Genomic DNA, 18,991 nt, shown 5'->3' on the forward strand with positions numbered 1-18,991 from the left:
CGGGCAACCATGCAGCCCTAAAGAACGCCAGCCGCAAGCATCACCAACTCATCCGAGCCACCAAAAGGACCTCCTTCAAGGAACGCATCGACAACCACGCACACAACAGCAAAGAGTTCTTCAACATCGTGAAGGAACTCTCCAACCCCAGCGCCGACGACATCCCGCTGTCGCAAAACCTATGCGACTCCCTAGCCACCTTCTTTTACCGCAAGATTGCAGACATCCATGACCGCTTCAACGCCCAGACCCTCCCTACAGACGCCGACACCACAGACTCACCACCCACCAGCCGCACCAACCACCTGCTCTCCTGGACCCATGTTAACGACAACACCACCATCAAGACCATGAACACCATCCAGTCTGGCTCACCATCCGACCCCTGCCCTCACACATCTTCAACAAATTAAACAGCATCATCGCACTCCAACTCCAGAAGATCACCAACCGCTCCTTCAAGACCGCCACCTTCCCGGAAAGCTGGAAGCATGCCGAGATAAACGCCCTACTCAAAAAAACCACAGTGGACCCAAAGGAGCTCAAGAACTTCCGGCCCATCTCCCTGCTTCCGTTCCCGGCAGAAGTCATCTAAAAGATAGTTCACAGGAAACAGACCCACTTCCTCGAGGAGAACAACATCCTGGACCCGTCCCAATCTGGATCCCCCAGCAATCACAGCACCGAAACCGCCCTCATCGCTGCCACAGACTACATCAGAACCCTACTGGACAATGGAAAACCGCGGCCCTCATCCTCCTGGACATTCAACACCGTCTGCCACCACACCCTACGCACACGCCTACACGACACAGGAATACATGACAAAGCCCTGCACTGGACCACCCCCTTACTCACCGACAGAACCCAGAGGGTTCGCCTTCCCCCGTTCCGTTCTGAAGCCACCAAGATAATCTGCCCCAAGGATCATCCCTCAGCCCTACCTTTTCAACATCTACATGGCACCGCTCGCAAACATAGTCTGCTCGCATAACCTCAAAATCGTGTCCTACGCTGACTGCACTCAGCTGATCCTTTCACTCACCAAGAACCCAGACATCACCAAAACCAACCTCCACAAAGGAATGGAGGCCATCGCCTACTGGATGCAGTACAGCCACCTGAAACTTAACTCAGACAAGACAGAGGTCCTCATCCTCGGTTCCAACCTCTCCGCCTGGAACGACTCTGTTATGTTATGTTATGTTACGCATTTTTATAAAGCGCGCAGCTGCCCCGGCAAAGGGGCGTCCCGGCGCTAACCACAAAGTCCAGAGGAAGGGAGGGGGGGATCAAGCCACAGGAAAGAGGTAGGTCTTAATAGCTTTGCGGAATGTGGTCAAACAGTCCATAGTGCGGATATACAGAGGCAGGGAGTTCCAGAGCTTGGGTGCCAAGAAACAAAAAGATTTGCCTCCAGCTCTGGATCTCTTGACTCTGGGGACAGCAGCCAACATCAGATCGGATGAGCGCAAGATGCGCCTAGGGGTATAGGGATTGATAAGATCAGATAAGATCTCGGGACCAGAGAGTTTGAGGATTTTAAAAGCAAGGCAGAGGGATTTATATTCAATTCTTTTAGAAATAGGGAGCCAGTGGAGGCGACGAATGGCTCCTTTTCCGGAGCATGATCTAGACAGACCTAGAATAGCACGAGCTGCAGAATTTTGAGTGCGCTGGAGCCGATTCAGCTCAGCTTTATTGACCCCCAAAAGCAGAGAGTTTGCATAGTCCAGTCTTGAAAGAATGGTTGCTTGGACTATGAGCTGGCGAGTTGCTGAGTCAAAAAACCGGAGCGCAGGCCGTAAAGTACGCAGCAACCCAAAACAGGTGCCATCTAACTTTTTGGTGTGATCCTGAAAATTTAGGGTCGAATCAAACAGCACGCCAAGGTTCTTTACCACCGTTTTAGGGGGGGGGGGGAGGACCCAGAGATGGAGGCCACCAATGGGAGTTCCAGAGCTCCTTGCTTTTGCCTACTAAAAGGACCTCTGATTTACCAGCATTAAGCTGGAGACAATTCTCCGTCAACCAGCCTGCGATAGCTTCAAGGCCCCGTTGGAATTGGGCAGCGTCTTGAGCAAGGTCGTCAGAGAGAGCTACCGTGAGCTGGGTGTCGTCGGCATATGAGACCATTGAGAGTCCATGGTGGCGAGCAACAGCGGCCAGGGGCTGAACATAAAGTTTGAACAGAGCTGGGCTGAGTGCTGAACCCTGAGGAACCCCCTGCGTGATGGGTTTAATGGTGGATGAAAAAGGAGGGGCCGAGACTTGAAAGGATCGATCGGTCAAAAAGGAACGGAACCATTCCAGAGCAGCGTCTTTAATCCCAGCTTCTTCCAACCGGTGTAGGAGAATCTGATGCGACACCGTATCAAATGCGGCGCTCAAATCCAATAATATGAGCGCTGCTGTTTGGCCGTTGTCAAGAAGTAAACGTAAATTTTCGCTGACAGCTAGAAGAGCGGTTTCGGTGCTATAGCCCGAGCGAAAACCGTTTTGAGATTGATCTAAGATCTTATTGTTGGTTATGTGCTCGGCAAGGACTTTATTGACATGGGCCTCCGTAACTTTAGCTGCCCATGGTAAAAGCGAGATAGGCCGAAAATTCTCTGATTTGGAGGAATCAAGGTGCGGTTTTTTTAGCAGGGGGAGTACCTTGGCTTGTTTCCAGGCCACAGGGACCAAGGCCCTGCTGAAGGAGGAGTTGATAGTGGAGAGAAGGGGTTGAAGGAGGACCGGGAGACAGTCTCTGAATTGCGAGGGTCTCAGGGGGTCCAGAGGGGACCCTGATTTAACTTTAGAGCTGAGGGTCAGGAACTCCTCTTGCGAAATGGGGGGAATACATTCCAGGGGAGGATAATGAGTAGGGGTCGGAGGGTGTGCTTGCTTAGTGGAATGATTAGGGAAGGTCTTGTAGATGTTTTCAACCTTTAGAACAAAGTAGGAGGCCAAATCTTCACATTGTTTATCAGAAGCAATAAGAGGCGTAAGAGGCTCCTTCCTTTTTTTCAAGTCATCTAGGATTTTAAAAATACATTTAATAGGGTTGTTACTGGAGGCAATTTGATTCGTAAAGAAGGCCGTTCGGGCGTGATGTATGGCTTTATGATAGCTTTTTAAAGTGGCCTGATATTGCTTCTTCCTTAATGGGCAATAGTCCTTGCGCCAGACTCGCTCACTATGTTTGCAGGTGCTGCGCATAGTGGCAAGGTTATCTGTGTACCACGGACTAGGGCAGGCGCCGCGTCCCTTCGACCACTTTAATGGGATAAGGGAGTCAAGTGCAGCGTTAATCCAGTCACAGATTTCCTTGTAAGCTTGTTCTGGATCGAGGTTGTCAATGTTAGGGGGGCTGGAGGACAGGCAGGCCAACAGGTCCTCCCGTTTGAGTTTATGCCAAAAGCGTTTAAACAAAGCTTTAGGTGAGGTTCTGGAGGCGGTCTCTGCTATGGGAAGAAGAATAGTGATCAAGTAGTGGTCAGACCAACAGACCGGGCTAGGGGGGATGACCTGAAGGGAGGAGATGTTGGAAAAGACCGGATCTAAAATGTGACCAGCCAAATGCGTAGGTTCCAACACCAACTGTTTAAGTTGGCAGGCTTCCAAATCAGCGAGCAGAGAGCTGACACATGAATCGAGGTGCTGGTCAAAATGGATGTTCAAGTCGCCTATAAGAGTAAAGTTAGCTGTTCTGGACGCAAGAGTATGAATAGCTTCCATCAAGGCTGACTTAAACTCAGAAGAAGGGCCGGGAGGGCGATATATCAAGAGGCCAGAGAAGGTATAATTGGCATTTGGGGAGATAGAGAAGCGAGCACATTCGGAGCCAGCAATGACCTCACGAACGAAGGTACAAAGAAGGGATGACTTATAGATGACCGCGAGACCGCCGCCTCTGGTATCTCTACTAACGGTAAGGATGTTAAAACCTGGGGGAAGAGCAAGCCCCTGTTCGATCACCGTATCAGTCGTCAGCCATGTCTCAGGCCAATCACCCTGGGAGCTGCACCCAACATCCACCAACCACGCACGCAACCTGGGGTTCCTCCTGGACTCATCGCTCAAGCATCGGACCCAGCAAGTCAACGCCGCCGCCTCCTCCTGCTTCAACACCCTCCGCATGCTCTGCAAGATCTACAGATGGATCCCCACGGGATCCAGAAGGACGGTCACCCAGGCACTCGTCAGCAGCAGGCTGGACTACGGCAATGCCCTCTACGCAGGAACCATGGCCAAACTCCAGAAATGACTCCCAACGCATACAGAACTCCTCCGCACGCCTCATCCTTGACATACCCCGCCACACCCACATCACCGCCCACCTGAAAGACCTGCACTGGCTCCCAGTCAACAAGAGGATCACCTTCAAGCTCCTCACCCACGCTCACAAAGCACTCCACAACGCCGGACCAGCATACTTCAACAAACATCTCACCTTCTACATCCCGAACCACCAGCTTCGCTCCACCGCCCTCGCCCTCATACCATACATCCACAGAACCTCCACTGGCGGCAGATCCTTCTCCTACCTCGCCGCCAACACATGGAACACCCTACTCCCACAGATGCGACAGACCCAGGACCTGCTGACCTTCAGGAGACTTCTCAAAACCTGGCTGTTCGAGAAGTAGCTGCACCCCTCCCCCCCTGTTGTCGGCGCCTTGGGACCCTCACGGGTGATTAGCTCTACAAATATTTGATTGATTTAATTTACTAATATTGCAGCTATGCATAAACAGGGAAATTAGGTTATCAAGGAGTAATGAAATACTTTTCTTTCCCAGTTGATCTAGCATGGAAAGACTGATCCCAATGTTTATTTTTAACAATAGCATTAAGACCTATTTATTTATTCAATAGTGTAGTTCTTTTCGGATGTGAAACCAGCATGAATGACTGTTGTATTTGTTTGAAACGTATCTCCTAGTCAGAGGGTCTTACAGTTATCTATTCCAAATCACCCTACCCACTCCGGCCATCATTGCTAAATGGCTAGCCAGTATGTAATGCTTGTCCTTTCTAGATTCAGGTTCAACAGAATTTCTGTACATTCCCACTGATTTGTATGCATGCACTTAATTATTTCAAACACTACAGTCTGGCAGCAGAGTTTGTTCAAACAAGAGTTATGTGTTTTATAAGATCCCATGCACTTTAAAAAAAAAAAAATGTGGTATTTAGTCAACTCATTAATTTTTACCTGCTCTCTACACTGTTTCCTTTGTACAAAAGAATAAAATTCAAAGATAATACACTATACATGGGCATCAAACTTTTTTTTTTTCTTTGGCCTCTTATTATTTTTTTCATTGACATGTTATTTCTATGGCTACTTAGATGTGGCTTTTCTTTATTGGTTATCCTAAATTTGTTATTTCTAATTTTAGACTGGGCAGACACTATTTTGACTGCAGTCTATTAAGTAGTGAAGTGTTCTGCAAACATATATTTGAAATTAAAGATGTGGTCTAAAATGTCATTTTTCAACGGGTTCTTCCCACGATTGTCTTTATCTCCGTGGTTTAGCTATTTGTGTTTCGACACATTCAGTCTTCGACTGCACCACAAAGTTCTCAAGTCTCAATTTGAGCCCAGTAAATGTAAAAATGATTTTCCTTTTTTATTTTTAATTTCTTTTGTAGGTTGGCTCATACTTGAAGTGTCCAGAAGTCCCCATTTGGGTGTTAGGAAGTGAAACTCACCTCACAGTTTTTTTTACAAAGGTAAGATCATTTTCCTTTATATGATATTTTGAATGATGCACAATATGTTCATTTTTATGTAAGATATGTGGACGATTTCAGTAATAAAAATTCTAAAGTTGCAAATTATATGAGTTGGTTTAGTATGAGACATGGTTGTTTGGAACTTACTCTGCTCACTCCCTCACTAGCTAACTTTTTCCTTTACCCCTTTTGGCTTTTGAGATGGATTTCTCACAGCTGATGCCTTGTTATCCGTTTTCTATAATATCTGTGACCACTCCTGCCTTATAATCATTCTGACTTCAACTTCCTATTCGTGTATGAGGGGACTAGACCCCTTTTGCTGGTTTGCCAATGTTTTTTTGTGCGAGTGGTCTTTCCCAATGATTGACCCAGAACTCTTTTCAGCATTAAGCTGACCCTGGATTTAGTGGGTTTAAAACTTCAAAGATCTTTGTTTAAAAGCAGTGGACTTGTTTAAGCACTAATCAGTCTTTGTATTTTCAGTCCATAAAAAGGGTATATGTTTATGATGATATAGTTTTCCGATCCCCTGTTCTTCCCGCACGTTTTAATTGGAGTTTTTGGAGATTTAAGCCATCCGCAAGTTTTTTTTGTTCCAAATGTTGTTGCCTTGCTCTGAAGATTTGATCACCATGTGTGCTTTCCTTCACCATACTGGGGTTGAGCATGTTGCATACATTTTTCCTTGGTTTTCTTGGTGTTTCTCTGCTATTATGAAAGTTGAGGCCTAACGTTCCTTGGATTATGGGGAGTAGGCAGTTTATTGTAGTGAATGTGTAGAAGAAATTAGAAAGATGTATCTTGACTTTAAAGCCTGCCTTGAGCTTACTGTTTGTTATTTAGCTTTGTCCTCCTATTTATTCAAGTATAGCTGGTGTTAGCACTGGACTGAGTCGGAGAGTAAAGGCTTCTGTATAATTCTAAGGCCCATGGAGGTAGATTGCTAATTGTAAGAGTTCTTGCAATCCCTTTTTAGTGATGAAAACTACTAAATCAAAGGCAAGCTGACCTTCTGGAAGGCTACTTGTTGGCGTGTCAATGCATATTTTAGGGGCTCTTCATGTTGACTCTGCTGAAAATCTCCAATGCCGGAGGTGTGTATAGAGTCCTAAGGATTTTAATATATTTGTTATAAAATCTTTTCCTGAGCCAGTATCCATACTGAACCAAAATTGACCTGGCAAATGTTATAGTTTAGTGGAAGCAGCTCTTTAACAAAAAAACAATCTACATTTATACTAGCTGGATATTTTAATACGTTGTAGAGGAGTATCGTGAGATCGAGGGATTTGATATTCATGTCAATCCAAATTTTGAGTATTCCATATCTAGAGTGGGCCCTGGCCTAGATCATATCTACAATTCTTGAAGTTTCAAGGCAGACAGACTTAAAATGGTAAGGAGCCTATCAACTGAGAATAGATCAGGCAGAACTACATTTGTATCCATACCTACGGCCCCTAAATACTTTTCTTTTCTCCACTCCATTGGTGATCGGCAAGGGGGTTTGAAAATATTTTGAAAGGTATAAGCCACAAGCATTTATGATGTTGAATTGGCTACAAGTGCCACACTGCTGTTTTTAGAAAATATTTAGGCTGGATTCGGGGGGGGGGGGGGGGGGGTACCTTCTTTTTAATTCCCATGAACTTACTGCATTAAATCTTACAGACTGAGGAAACAATGATACAAGGGCTGTGGGCAAAAAGGGATAGGGAGTGATTAGTCTTCAAAAATGCAGAAGAGTTTACAAATATCGCAAAGGCACAGCTAACATTGGTTTCTGCAGCACAGCCACGACTGATGTTTAATCACCAATTTAAATGGGGAACAACAAACTCCCTCCCCTTTGTCATTAGATCTGCAGCCACCTATGCGAGGTTAAGGAGTTCTTGAAAACCTGGCTGTTTAAACAAGCATATGGCCAATTTTCCTGTTAGTTGCCGCCTATTACCTCCGCGCTGTACGAAGCTGGCTCTTTGTCACATATCTATAACCTGATGTACCGTATAAAGAGTCCAGGGGTTGCCTTAGTAGTAGACAGGGCTTGCTGTGCAATCCCACAGTGCTCTATTAGGGGGTAATGTCGTCAAGCAGGAATATGCCTCCTTTTAATGCATTCCTTCACTCCGCATGCAATTACAACACGGTCGTTACAACGATCGCATTGTAACAACGCATACAATTACCCCGCAAGTCGTAACAATGACTTGCAGAGGGGGGCGCTGGATGTTGAAATAGTATAATTTACTATTCCAACTCCAGTCTGTGCAACAGTAGGGATGGTGTTGTTACAAAGCTGTCGTTGTAACGACCGCATTGTAATTGCATGCGGAGCGAAGGGTTCGATGTCAGGGCTGTTTACCGCTAAGCAGACTTGGGCTTAACACAAAGGAGTGTAAGACATTTGCAAATGCACACAATGATAGATACATGACAATATGACTCAAGAAGGAGATCCACACCAATTAATAAAAATATTAAGGCATCAGAGAAAAATCGTTTCGGTAAGTACGTTTTTAAATATGACTTCTTTTCACTTTGAAAAATGGACACTCGGGGGCTGATTACGATGTAGTTCAGAAAGCATTCCTACAGAATCAGTCTCGGAATGGTTTCCGACTGACTTGAATACGGGGAGTCCGACCGATTACGATGGTTCACAACACTGTTCGGTTGGACTCCCTTTGACTTTAATGGGAGCCTGTGTTCCGACCGACAACACTGGCTCCCATTGAAGAAAGGGGTGGTTGCGGAAAATCGTGTACCCTGTGGCAGGCACCCCATGGTGCCTGCCACACTGTGCTTGCTTGGAAAGGGGGGGGACCCATGGGTGCCCCCACGGGACCCATTCCGAAGTCCACCAATGAAGGGAGGCATGCAACGGGCCCCCGAATTCAGATTCCGACAGCCATCCGTGTTGGAACAACTGATTTCGGAAAGGCTCTCCGAATCAGACATCATAATCGTTTGGTCGGAAACGCGGTCTGTAGACCTGTATGAGTCTGCTCCAACCGACTCGGCTACTCAGAATGCCCTTTGGAACCGAGTCTGATAGTCCAAGTGGTTTCTGACCATTGTAATCGGTCATTTGGAAATGTGAGTTGGTCGGAAATGCGGGTTCTGAATCTGAAGCGGACTAACTGAATGCCATTCGGAGCCTTTCTGAACGACATCTTAATCTGCCCCTTCGTGCAATTTCTAATTCTGCACTGTTATCGTGTGGAAGGAAGGTCAAGTTCTTAAAACAGGTACAGTACCTCGACTTACAGGACCAATCTCCAGGATTTAAGGTGAGTGGTTGGCAAAGTCCAAGGAAGCACCAACAGTGCACCACCAGCGGCATTTTGGCGGGCGGGTGCCTGGTGCAAATCCGCATCGGAAGCCCAATGCTTTTCAATGGGGATTGGTGTCTGTAAAAAGAGGCTGCAGGCTCTGGCTAGAAAGCCAGTCAGGCTGAACCAACAAGTGGGCTCAGGCATTGCGATGCTCTGGGACCGGGGGGGACACCTTTGGTTCTCTTCTTCAAGGCCCAGGGTGCAGAGGTGTTTTTAAGTGTTGGGTTTTTGTTACCGGATCAGTCGTGGTCGAGTGGAGCCTGCGGGCACAGGCTGCAGGTGGTGTCCAGGAGGAGTGAATGCACAATGGACTCTGGCTCTGGAGGGCTGGGGAACCTTGTTGGCAATGTTGGTCTATTTCAGCTCTGGCTGGAGGTGAGCGGTGCAGTGGTTGCTTTAGGTGTCAGGTTTTGGAGTTTCCGCAGGCCTCGGAGTCTCTTCTGTGGAGTTTCTTCTTGAACAGGTCCACTGTTCATGGGAAGTCTTGAGTCTCTTTCAAAGGCAGACAGTCCTCCCAGATGTCTCGAGTCACAGCTGCAGGACGAGTCGACTGTCGCAGTTTTTGACGAGGGCTGCACACAGGCCGGGGGCCAAGTCAAAAGCTCTTTTCGGTCCACTTCTGCTTTTGCGGCTCTTCTGTGTCCTCTCTCTTTTTAGGTTGCCCCTGATCCTGCTGAGGCACAAGATGGCTGCCAGCACTTCCTGGTTTGGAGTGTTGACAGCCAATTAGCATACACCTCGTGCTCGGCAGGGTGCGCGAATCCAGCACGGCCATAGATATATATGTGATTTTGGTTTTCTCAGGAACTACTGAATGGATTTACACCATTTAAGCAAAAGGCACGACTCTGAACCAAGGTCTACCTTTCTGCCAAATTTGGTGTAATTCCGTTCAGCAGTTCGGGCTGTAGCTGCGACTAAAGGTCCCTATGGAAAATTGCATGGGGAAAACGCGTTTTGGGACCCCCCTTTTTTCTCGGCCCCCGCTGGACGAATCACCCTGAGACTTTTAGGATAGGAGTGGATCGGAGAGGGCCACGAGTTTTGAAAATTTAGCGAAGATTCGTAAACCGGCGCCAAAGTTATTCCAAATAGAATGTTGCAGATTTCCTATGGATAATGGGTCCTAACTAGAACTACCTAAAGGCGACCGCGAGTAGGTTTTATATATATTCTTGAATTCTGTCATTGGGAAGGACTCTGCATCAATTAGAGGCATAGACCCTTTGAAGAGTTGCTGTGTGAGCATCACGTGGGGCCTCTGCTATTGCACCATTCTTAAGGAATGTCTTCAGAGCTAGAATTGAAAGGCAGACCACATTGAGTGTTTGGTACACAGCAAACCTTTATAAAACAAGCATTGGCATAGCCAATAGGTCTCGCTTTTGGGACCTTATAAGTGTTTAGTTATGCAGCACAATATCCTTGGTGCAACAACATCAACGTTGCATGGCTCAACACTTATAAGGTCCCAAAGGCGAGACCTATTGGCTATGCCAATGCTTGTTGTTAACTTTCTGGATAGGTTTCCTAAAGGTTTGGATTCAGATATGTTCAGCTCCCCATCCTTATCTTAGGAAGATGTATCCTACTCGAGAAGAATAATCAGGATGGGTAGAAGTGTACATTTCTAAGGGGCTGAACTGCATCTTTCTCCTTTGGCTTCTCAGCTTTAATTTTTGGTCAGGTGAGATTTAGGGTACATAGATCCCGCTCTCCTTGCCTTCGTGATTCCTTTGTTATCCTTAGAAGCAGGATCAGGCAAATCTGGAAGGTGAATGGCCTCTTTAAATATCAGTTTTTTGCAACCAATTTCCTATGGGAACTAGCCTATTTGTCACGAATTACTATATACCCCTAGTTTAAGCGCTGCTTCGTGTACACCTAGGCTCCTACAACAAGGATGTGCATGTATAGTACCCTGCCCCTCCAGTGTCTCTGCAGTCCTTAAAGCAACTGGTGCACGCACACCCTTCCACCATCCCACTCGATTCTCCATAGCCTGCAAGAGTTGTGTGCCAGCCTAATATCAACACCTGTTACTCCATAGGCATACCTGCCTTTTGAATATTACCAAAAACAATTAAGATTGACTGCACCCCTTCTCGCTGCATTTGCATAGTTTTCTTTCAGACGGGCAGGCCCTGACCCCATACTTCTCGGAACTGGCAAAGATGTGCACAACTTAGGAAATGGTCCTAGCTGTATGGTCACATTGAGGAAAGTCCATAGTGCCCCCTTCCTAAGCATGGGGTGTTACTCAGGGACGAGATTGAGTCAGTCGGTCTCCTGGTCAAAGAGAAGCTTTCGAGATGAATGAAGCATGCCATAGCTGGAGTATTTATGCACAAGCCAGCCTGGTGGTTTTGATATTTTATTGCAGCAGTAGGGGATTGTGTGTCTTGGACGCGCCTCCATCCTCTTCATCTCATCAGTAAACACTAGGAGAGACAGCTGCCCTTTGAGAGTTGTCCATTTAAGAGCATTTCTGCAGAGTGTGGACTATCATCGTTTTCTGAATGTGTAAGCAACGCCACAGTATCTCTGCCTCCTCAAAATGTAAGGCTGGAGACCTATCTGGGAACTGGCCTTCCAAAAGCAGTGCAAGGCTGATTGGGTTCATTTTTTAAGTCAATCCATAGAAATTAAAATAGGAAGGAGCAAACCTTGTGAACTAGCTCATGACTTTTCTTGAACAGATTATTATGATTAAGTGTCACTTCATTTTATGAAACCAGCGCCTCGCTGTTGAATGAAATGAAAGTAAATGCAATGTAGCATTGAAGGAACCGAGAAAAGAAATCATTATAGACATGGTGGTGTTTTACATCTAGTGAGAGAGCCTAGTGGATTAATGCATTTTTTCAGACGCCTCTATGTAGCCAGCTAACTCTTGATTTGAATCACTTTGTCTCGCTCAGAATTTCGTCCTTCTTTGGTGATAAAATTCAAGACTGGCAGCGAGCGCTATTTGCCAAAAGGCATTTGTTTGGAAAATTTGATAAGTGTGGGAAGCGTACATGGAGGACAGTGAGATTAATGAAAATGTGTGCTTGTGCCGTTTCTATCTGTAGAGTGAATAATGCAGGGGGTACGTTGGAATTTAATTACATATGCTGTCTGTATTGATTGTATTTGTATACTAATTCAAAATTGACCATTTTAAAACTTTTCATATACGTTTGAAATTTACAAATATCTTTAAAAGAACGTCCGGTCTAAGCCAAGTTAGTAGATAAAAGCTGAATAAAACGAAGCAAGTCACGCTCTATGTAAAATTTAGGAACATTCGTAGAAGGAAGTTGTATAAGTTTGAAAAATAAGAAAAAAATGGCCAAAAATAGTTCTGAATATCTATTTTCTTATAATTCTCGTAGATTATACATTCCATATGAAAACCCTCATGCTGTGCATCTCCGTAGGCTTAGTCAGAACGGGACTACATGCAAAGAGGAGCTGCTTTACTAAAGTTCTTACAGGGGAGCGCCTGCTGTTTCTGCCGCACCGGTTGGAAGGAAGAGCTGGCATTGTGTTATTATCTATTGAAAGGTTATGGTTCAAGTCAAGCGTAACTCTGGCCTCCGCAGGCATCCCTTTGAAGCGTTTGCCGACCCCAGACGAAGCCTTCCCTGATTAAGGCTCTTTGGGAAGTAGACAGAATGGGCGATTTCCGTTCTGCCTTAAACCAATGCCGCCCCTTTTTCACTCAAGCTGGAAAGCTCGCAGGAAGGAAACCGTGAGACCCCCTCACCCCCCCCAAAAAAGAAACCGCCGAGTGAGGGGGTCGGTACACATAAGGACCGCACTCCGCACTGAAGAGCATGGATGGGAGCATCCTTTGAAGGCAAAGCAGGGACCTGAAGCCCCTCGGTGTCCGTGAGTTCAGATCGCATGACCGTTGGGAGAGTTTGTGCGGAGTTGTTGTTAAGGAGTATATTTTCGCTCGGGGAGTAGGGTGGCTCGAACAGGAGTTGCAGTAGATGCATATGTGACTGTGAAAAAGCACCGTGTCACGAACACTGTTTTTTCAGTCCACGGTACGTTGCATTCCGAGGCAGCGACTGAAACACCACAAGAAAAGGACAATAAAAGCCAGGCGTTGATGTTATTGTCTAAAACGTTAGACTGACTGAAGGTGGCACCCATATTTTATTGCAGCAGTTAACGTAGGTGAGGACGTGCTTGCCTTAAAGTAAAACAAGCAGGAAGTGGGATAAGGGAGGGCACGTCGCGCCCTCTAAGGGGAGAGAGGCACGCAGGCTGGCAAATGGTGAGCACTTTCGCGGCCGCTTTGATGTTCTCAGTCGCCGCGCGGCTCACTGAGAACATCAAAGCGGCCGTGAAATGATCACGCAGGCTGCCAAATGGTGCGCGCGCCCGGCGCACATGCACTGTATTTGGAGGCCTGAAAAGCACTAGTTTGCACTTCCAAATCCCCCGTTTATTAAAGCTCTCGCCAGAGCAGCGCTAAAGCGCTGGCTCAGGCAAGACCTAAAAATGATTTCTTTGAATAAAAAATGTGCACTATAGGGAGAAAAGCTTGGTCATGCAATTCTGCTAACTGTTAATAATTGTTGTGCAGTGCGTGTAGTGTATCAGTGTGCTTTTTTTCGGTATGCATGTCTGTAAAAAAAAAAAAAAAGTTTCCAAATAACCTCAAATTGACTAGATCGTTCTTAGAGGTGGGCGAGCCACTGAAGGCTAAAAACTTGCTCTGGCTCACTCCAGGGTCCTTTTGGACCCTCCAGCTCAAAACAAGCCGAGCTTTTAAGTAGCTTCTGGCTGCTACTCACGATCCAACCTCTTGCACCATGAGTTAAAGACCCAGCATTAACATTTGATATAAGAGAAACATTTGATTTGAGAGAAAGATATACCTCCTACCTGGTGGCTGACTTGTACAATGTGACACCAGAATTCAAAGAATCAGTCCCAGCTTCTCCACTTGAACAAATTGTTTGATTCCCTAGGTATATATTTAACTTCACTGTGCCTCCATTCTCCAATGTATCACGTGATAGCACATTGAAAAACACGAGTTCAGAATGTGTGGTGTACAAAAACCCTCTCGTTTTTGATGTAATATACTGTAACGTTGCTCCATGTATGGTAAGAATCTAGCCCACATACAGGGTGCTCATGACAGCTGACTTGCCTCTTGGGTCACTAATGCCATTGCTGTCGGGGGTGGGGTGCAAAGAATGTTTTTAATTCATGTTTTTATAACTTTGCCTCTGAATGCAGTGATATAATCTGATGTACTAAAGTGAAATTCTCCTGCATGTTAGAGAAATGCACGTTTTTTTTATTTTGAAGAGACTATCATATTTGTACTTTGTTTGTTGCATAATTTACATGCCATATATTTTCGTGACTCGGCTCTTGCATGGCTGTCAGAGCCGAGGCTGGCCATAGGCTCTGCTTTGGCTCAGGAGGTCGGTGTTAATGTTTCGGCTTGCCCACCTCCAGTCATTCACAAGTCGAGAGCATCATTGAACAATGATATCGCTGAGGATCGCGTTAGTGCCAAAGTGTGGAGGGAAGATGGTTATGTAGATCTTTCAGGGAGAACAGCCTGAGTGTGACAAATAAATACGCAGACTATATTGCGTTGTTTGTGAAATAGTTGTGTATGTACTAAGCAGTGACTTTCTTTTGAGTTTGTGTCTGACTTCGTCTCGTTAACATTCTTTAGGGTTGTTTACTCTGAAGTGGCATACTTGCATCTTTACCAGACATTTGTTATATTTCTATTACTTGACAATTATATCATTCTTTAGAGGCGTCATTTTTTTAGTGAAAAGGGATTTTTTTCCATCAGTTGTGCATAGTTGCAATTGAAGCCTTGAAGAATAGTAGTTCTCTTTTCTGAATGGTAACAGTTCTATATGGAACCGTCCTTTAGCGTTTACTATAATTGAAAAAGAAACCTACCTGATCAGGCGAAAGGTTCCAAAAAAGTCGCCCTTTGGTGCTACCCTTGTGATCCTAGTTTCAATGAATGATCGATCGATTAGGTCTATGGATAAAGTGCACTCAAACTCTCAGAAGTGGAACCCACCCCTCATGATGGAAGCAAGGCCGTGCATCGCGTTACGTCCTTCACAACGACACTGACTCATTTACTCAGGAGTCTCTTGAACTTCACGTTTTGAAGTTGTGGGAAATGAAAAGCTGCACATCCCTCCTTTGTCCACCTACAGAGTTCGGGGCATGTTCTCGTGTAGGCAGGGCTACCTTTGACCCTTTCTGCAATGCGGCAGTTTCACTTTCAGGTGAGGGCACGTGAATGAACCCATTACAGCTCTCCGTGCACAATAGGCAAACAGGGAAAGCAGCACTTAACCGTCTCCTGATAATGCGGCACTGTGCTCTCGGCGGGCTCAGTTACTGGGAGACAAGACATGATACGGGGCCGCATGCCTGATGTCTTTTGTTATTCTGTTTTCTCTCCTAGAGCGAAACCGAATAGGTCGTGTGTAAATTGTTAGTTAAATAACAGACTTAACACTTTCCATTCTTGTGGTCATTTTTACAGAATTTAAAATTAAGATGCAATCAGATTTAATTCCTGAACCGGAATTATGTTTTCATTTGCGACAGAAAAGTTATTTTATATTTAGAGACGTTTACCGCTTAATTTCATGTGCTTCGTCACGAGATATTTGATTCTATCCAAATACTGACATAGATCAGATATCAAAGATCCCAGACCCACTCTTGTGTTATTCTTAGAAAGGTTTTCCAAAAGAGGCAGGTTTAAATGCTTGGAGAAGTGCAGAGTGACTTATTTGTCTAAAAAGTATGTGCTGGCCAGCCGTCTGACTTGCATAATCTAACCTGCTTTTATGAACATAAAAAGAAGTGGATGGATTTTCCATTTATCTAAAAAAGAAGCAAAGGTTCACATTTATTTGTCAAAGGAACTAGCATCGGACTTTGCGTGCTTTCTTTCAATGCAAGGATGTGTCTTTGCTTCTCGCTAGGGGATTTTAACATTTGTGGACCTCAGTCAAATGTTACTTACTGCCTTGATTTGAATGATTTTTTTCAATTTTGTAGAACAAGCATACTGGCGTTCGTCACTTACTCATAAATATGGTAATAAACATTAATTCATCAATAAATCCAGTAGGCCATCAAATATCCTACGAGCGTTTATTGTGAATTGGATGGCTCATGTCCTGTTAACACATTCTGGGTGACTATGACTAAGAGATAAAAAAAAAAAAAAAAGGTCAATTACCTATATTACTGATTAATTTCTTTCCTCTGCCCTGCCTATAGTGATCTAGAACTGTAGCTTGTGCAGCTGTAGCGATAGCGGAGCATTACAGCTCCAACCTGTTACACATTGTGATTGATTGACTATATAACTTGACATTTGACGTTCCTCAAACAGTCTACATTTCCCTTTGCTCTTTGATCTTGCATATTTGATGTGTAAGCTTAGGAAACAAACTTATTTGAAGAAGGGCCCATTGGTAAGAGGGCACCAATATTTTTTATTGTTTCGAGAAGCATTCCATTGTTTTCAAATCTAAAAGTTCAAGTTATAAAATGATCTGTGTTTAATCACTTGCTCTGTTATTATTTCTTGTAAAAATGGCACACGCTTCTTTCCTGGCACTTTGGCAACCATATTCTGGTCCGTATTCTTCTGGTTTGTTTTCAAGATTGTGTGCTGTCTACAGTATACTTACTCTCCACAGGTTTCTATCTTATGTATTTCACAATTTTTAGTCAACATGTTTACTGTGTCTACTAATAAGTCTACTCTGCATTTTGTAGACACGGCTGGATTTTGAGCTAGGATGCTGGCCTTCTTTTCATCCCTACTGACTCATGGTCATAGTTGCCCAACGTGACTAATTGTGCCAGTTGATTTATCCTTTTTGACTTGATTGATTGGTATTTCAACGTATACTGTCTACTGGCACAGATGCAAGCATGTAAACTTAGGCTACGTCAAGTGATAAAGAAGAGGTTAGAACTCTTCTATCTCTATTTGGAATGAGTTACAGCTATTGTAGTTGTATACTAGCGTCACAAGAGATGCATGCATTTTGGATGCAAAATACTGGTTGCATAGGAAGTTGAGATTACGAGGCAAACGGTTTGTCAAATCAGCATCATGGAATTATGTTAATGGCGGACGGGCATGCTTGAATGTTAGGTATGTGCTTTTGGCTCTGCCGCAATGACTAGCCCCAACATACATCGAACCGTGGCTGGATGCACTGTGTGCCGTTTAGTAGGTTGCTGCACTAGTCAGACGCCTTGCCCCTCTTCCCGGAGAGTGGCAATCTGGTATACGTTTATGAGCTCATGTGAGAGCTGCGTGAATTCTCTCCTTTATGAAACAATGGACATTTTTGTGGAGGAGTAAAAAATCAATGGCATTTTCTTTTCTGGTAGCACAAGGAAAATTACATCTGCAAAGGACTGGAGTAACTACACTTACATGGAAACTTGTTGGAGAAAAGGTGACTGTCCTCGTGCCTATTTCCGTCGTATGCATTAGAGTGATTTCACAAAGTAGATTTCTCATTCTGGAAAACATGCCTGAATACAGCCTCAAGAAGCCACTAGCTCATTGCTTTGCTGAAATCCAGATTTCCCAGAATAAGCAAACATCACTTACGTAGTTCATTGGAATGGCTTGACTTGGAAAATAGTGATAGAATACCGCTGAGGTAAAATTGCAAAAATTTGCATTGGAACATACGTTTTTCAAAATGCCAAATCCAGGGGAATTAATGCAAATTTAGGGTTAAATTAATTTTACAAATATCAAGGGGGGGTGTATTGCTTAAATTCACAGCACCAAACAGTTACATTCTTAATTTACAAACTGATAAAGTATGGCCAGCTATAAAACATTTGAATAAGACAAAATGTATTTCGAGGTGTTAAATTACAATCTTTACTTTTTCGACCGACATTCAAAACGTGGTAACGGGATAAAAAAGAGATTGCTCCTCAAGTTTCTGTATTGTTTGCAGGCTTGTCACATCCTGTATTTACCGATACACAGAACTCATTGTGTTTCATCTGGTAGTTGAATTCCATTCCTTATTAAGCGTCCACGAGATAAGAGCAGAAGTCGGCGAGAGTTCTCGAATATTGCACTGCTTCTGTCCAGTCAACCAGCTGCAGGATAATGCTGCTTTCTGCATAGATACTTATGGGAGCAGGTAGTGTTACAGGTTGTAAAAGGTTTAATCTGATCTATTTATACACGTTCTGATAACCACTCCATGGCAGGACCTGGGAGAAGTAGTTCATGTTTCTGGGCAATAATGCCATTTCGTGGCTGCAGGAAATGAGTCCGATTTTAACATTTGATGTATGAGTTGCACAGATGTCTTACAGTTCGGATTTACTGAAGCAGGGAGCGAGCGACCAATGGAGTAAACTGAATAGAATACAATATCCTTTTATGGCTGTGGCAGTCGTAACTTCTAAAAGAATGTCATTGTGTTGAATTTCTTAACGAGCATTAATGAGTCCTGTGAACAGTAGGTGGTCTGGTTGAAAAGTGAGCATCTCTGTTCATGTTGCTAAGACTCAATAATTGTAACCGTAAAACACTGGTACCTTTCTTTGAGGTTCTTGAGACCTCGTGCCCATCTGTCTTTCCCTGTACCTCCACATCGAGAGACCCATTGCCTTCACCTCTTACGCGTGGTGTGACAAATGATGTGGGCTGTTGGGATCCTCCAGAGTCAACTGAACTTTCATGCAGTAGTGTTGGGAGGGCCCCTAATGCAAGCAATGAAGATCTCCTCCCAATCCCTCATTGAGTAGTAAAAGGCAGCCATAACTCCATGGGGTATTCGCTTCAGTGGACGCCAGTGCAACTGCACTTGCTGCGCTAAGAGATGTATTCCTTTATTAAGTGGGGGAATACGTTGGTAT

General features: G+C 44.7%; 1 protein-coding gene across 3 annotated transcripts in view; it reads left to right on the plus strand.

Annotated features, from left to right (window-relative positions):
- Positions 1-18,991, plus strand: part of MINDY3 (MINDY lysine 48 deubiquitinase 3) — a 256,241-nt gene that overhangs the window by 125,689 nt on the left and 111,561 nt on the right. For all 3 annotated transcript variants that reach the window (XM_085631243.1, XM_085631242.1, XM_085631241.1), the window contains exon 11: positions 5,646-5,726. In XM_085631243.1, the coding sequence (XP_085487369.1) occupies positions 5,646-5,726 (81 nt within the window). The remainder of the gene's footprint in view (positions 1-5,645; positions 5,727-18,991) is intronic.

The sequence above is a fragment of the Triturus cristatus genome, chromosome 10 (assembly GCF_964204655.1).
Source record: "Triturus cristatus chromosome 10, aTriCri1.1, whole genome shotgun sequence".
Classification (NCBI taxonomy): Eukaryota; Metazoa; Chordata; class Amphibia; order Caudata; family Salamandridae; genus Triturus; species Triturus cristatus.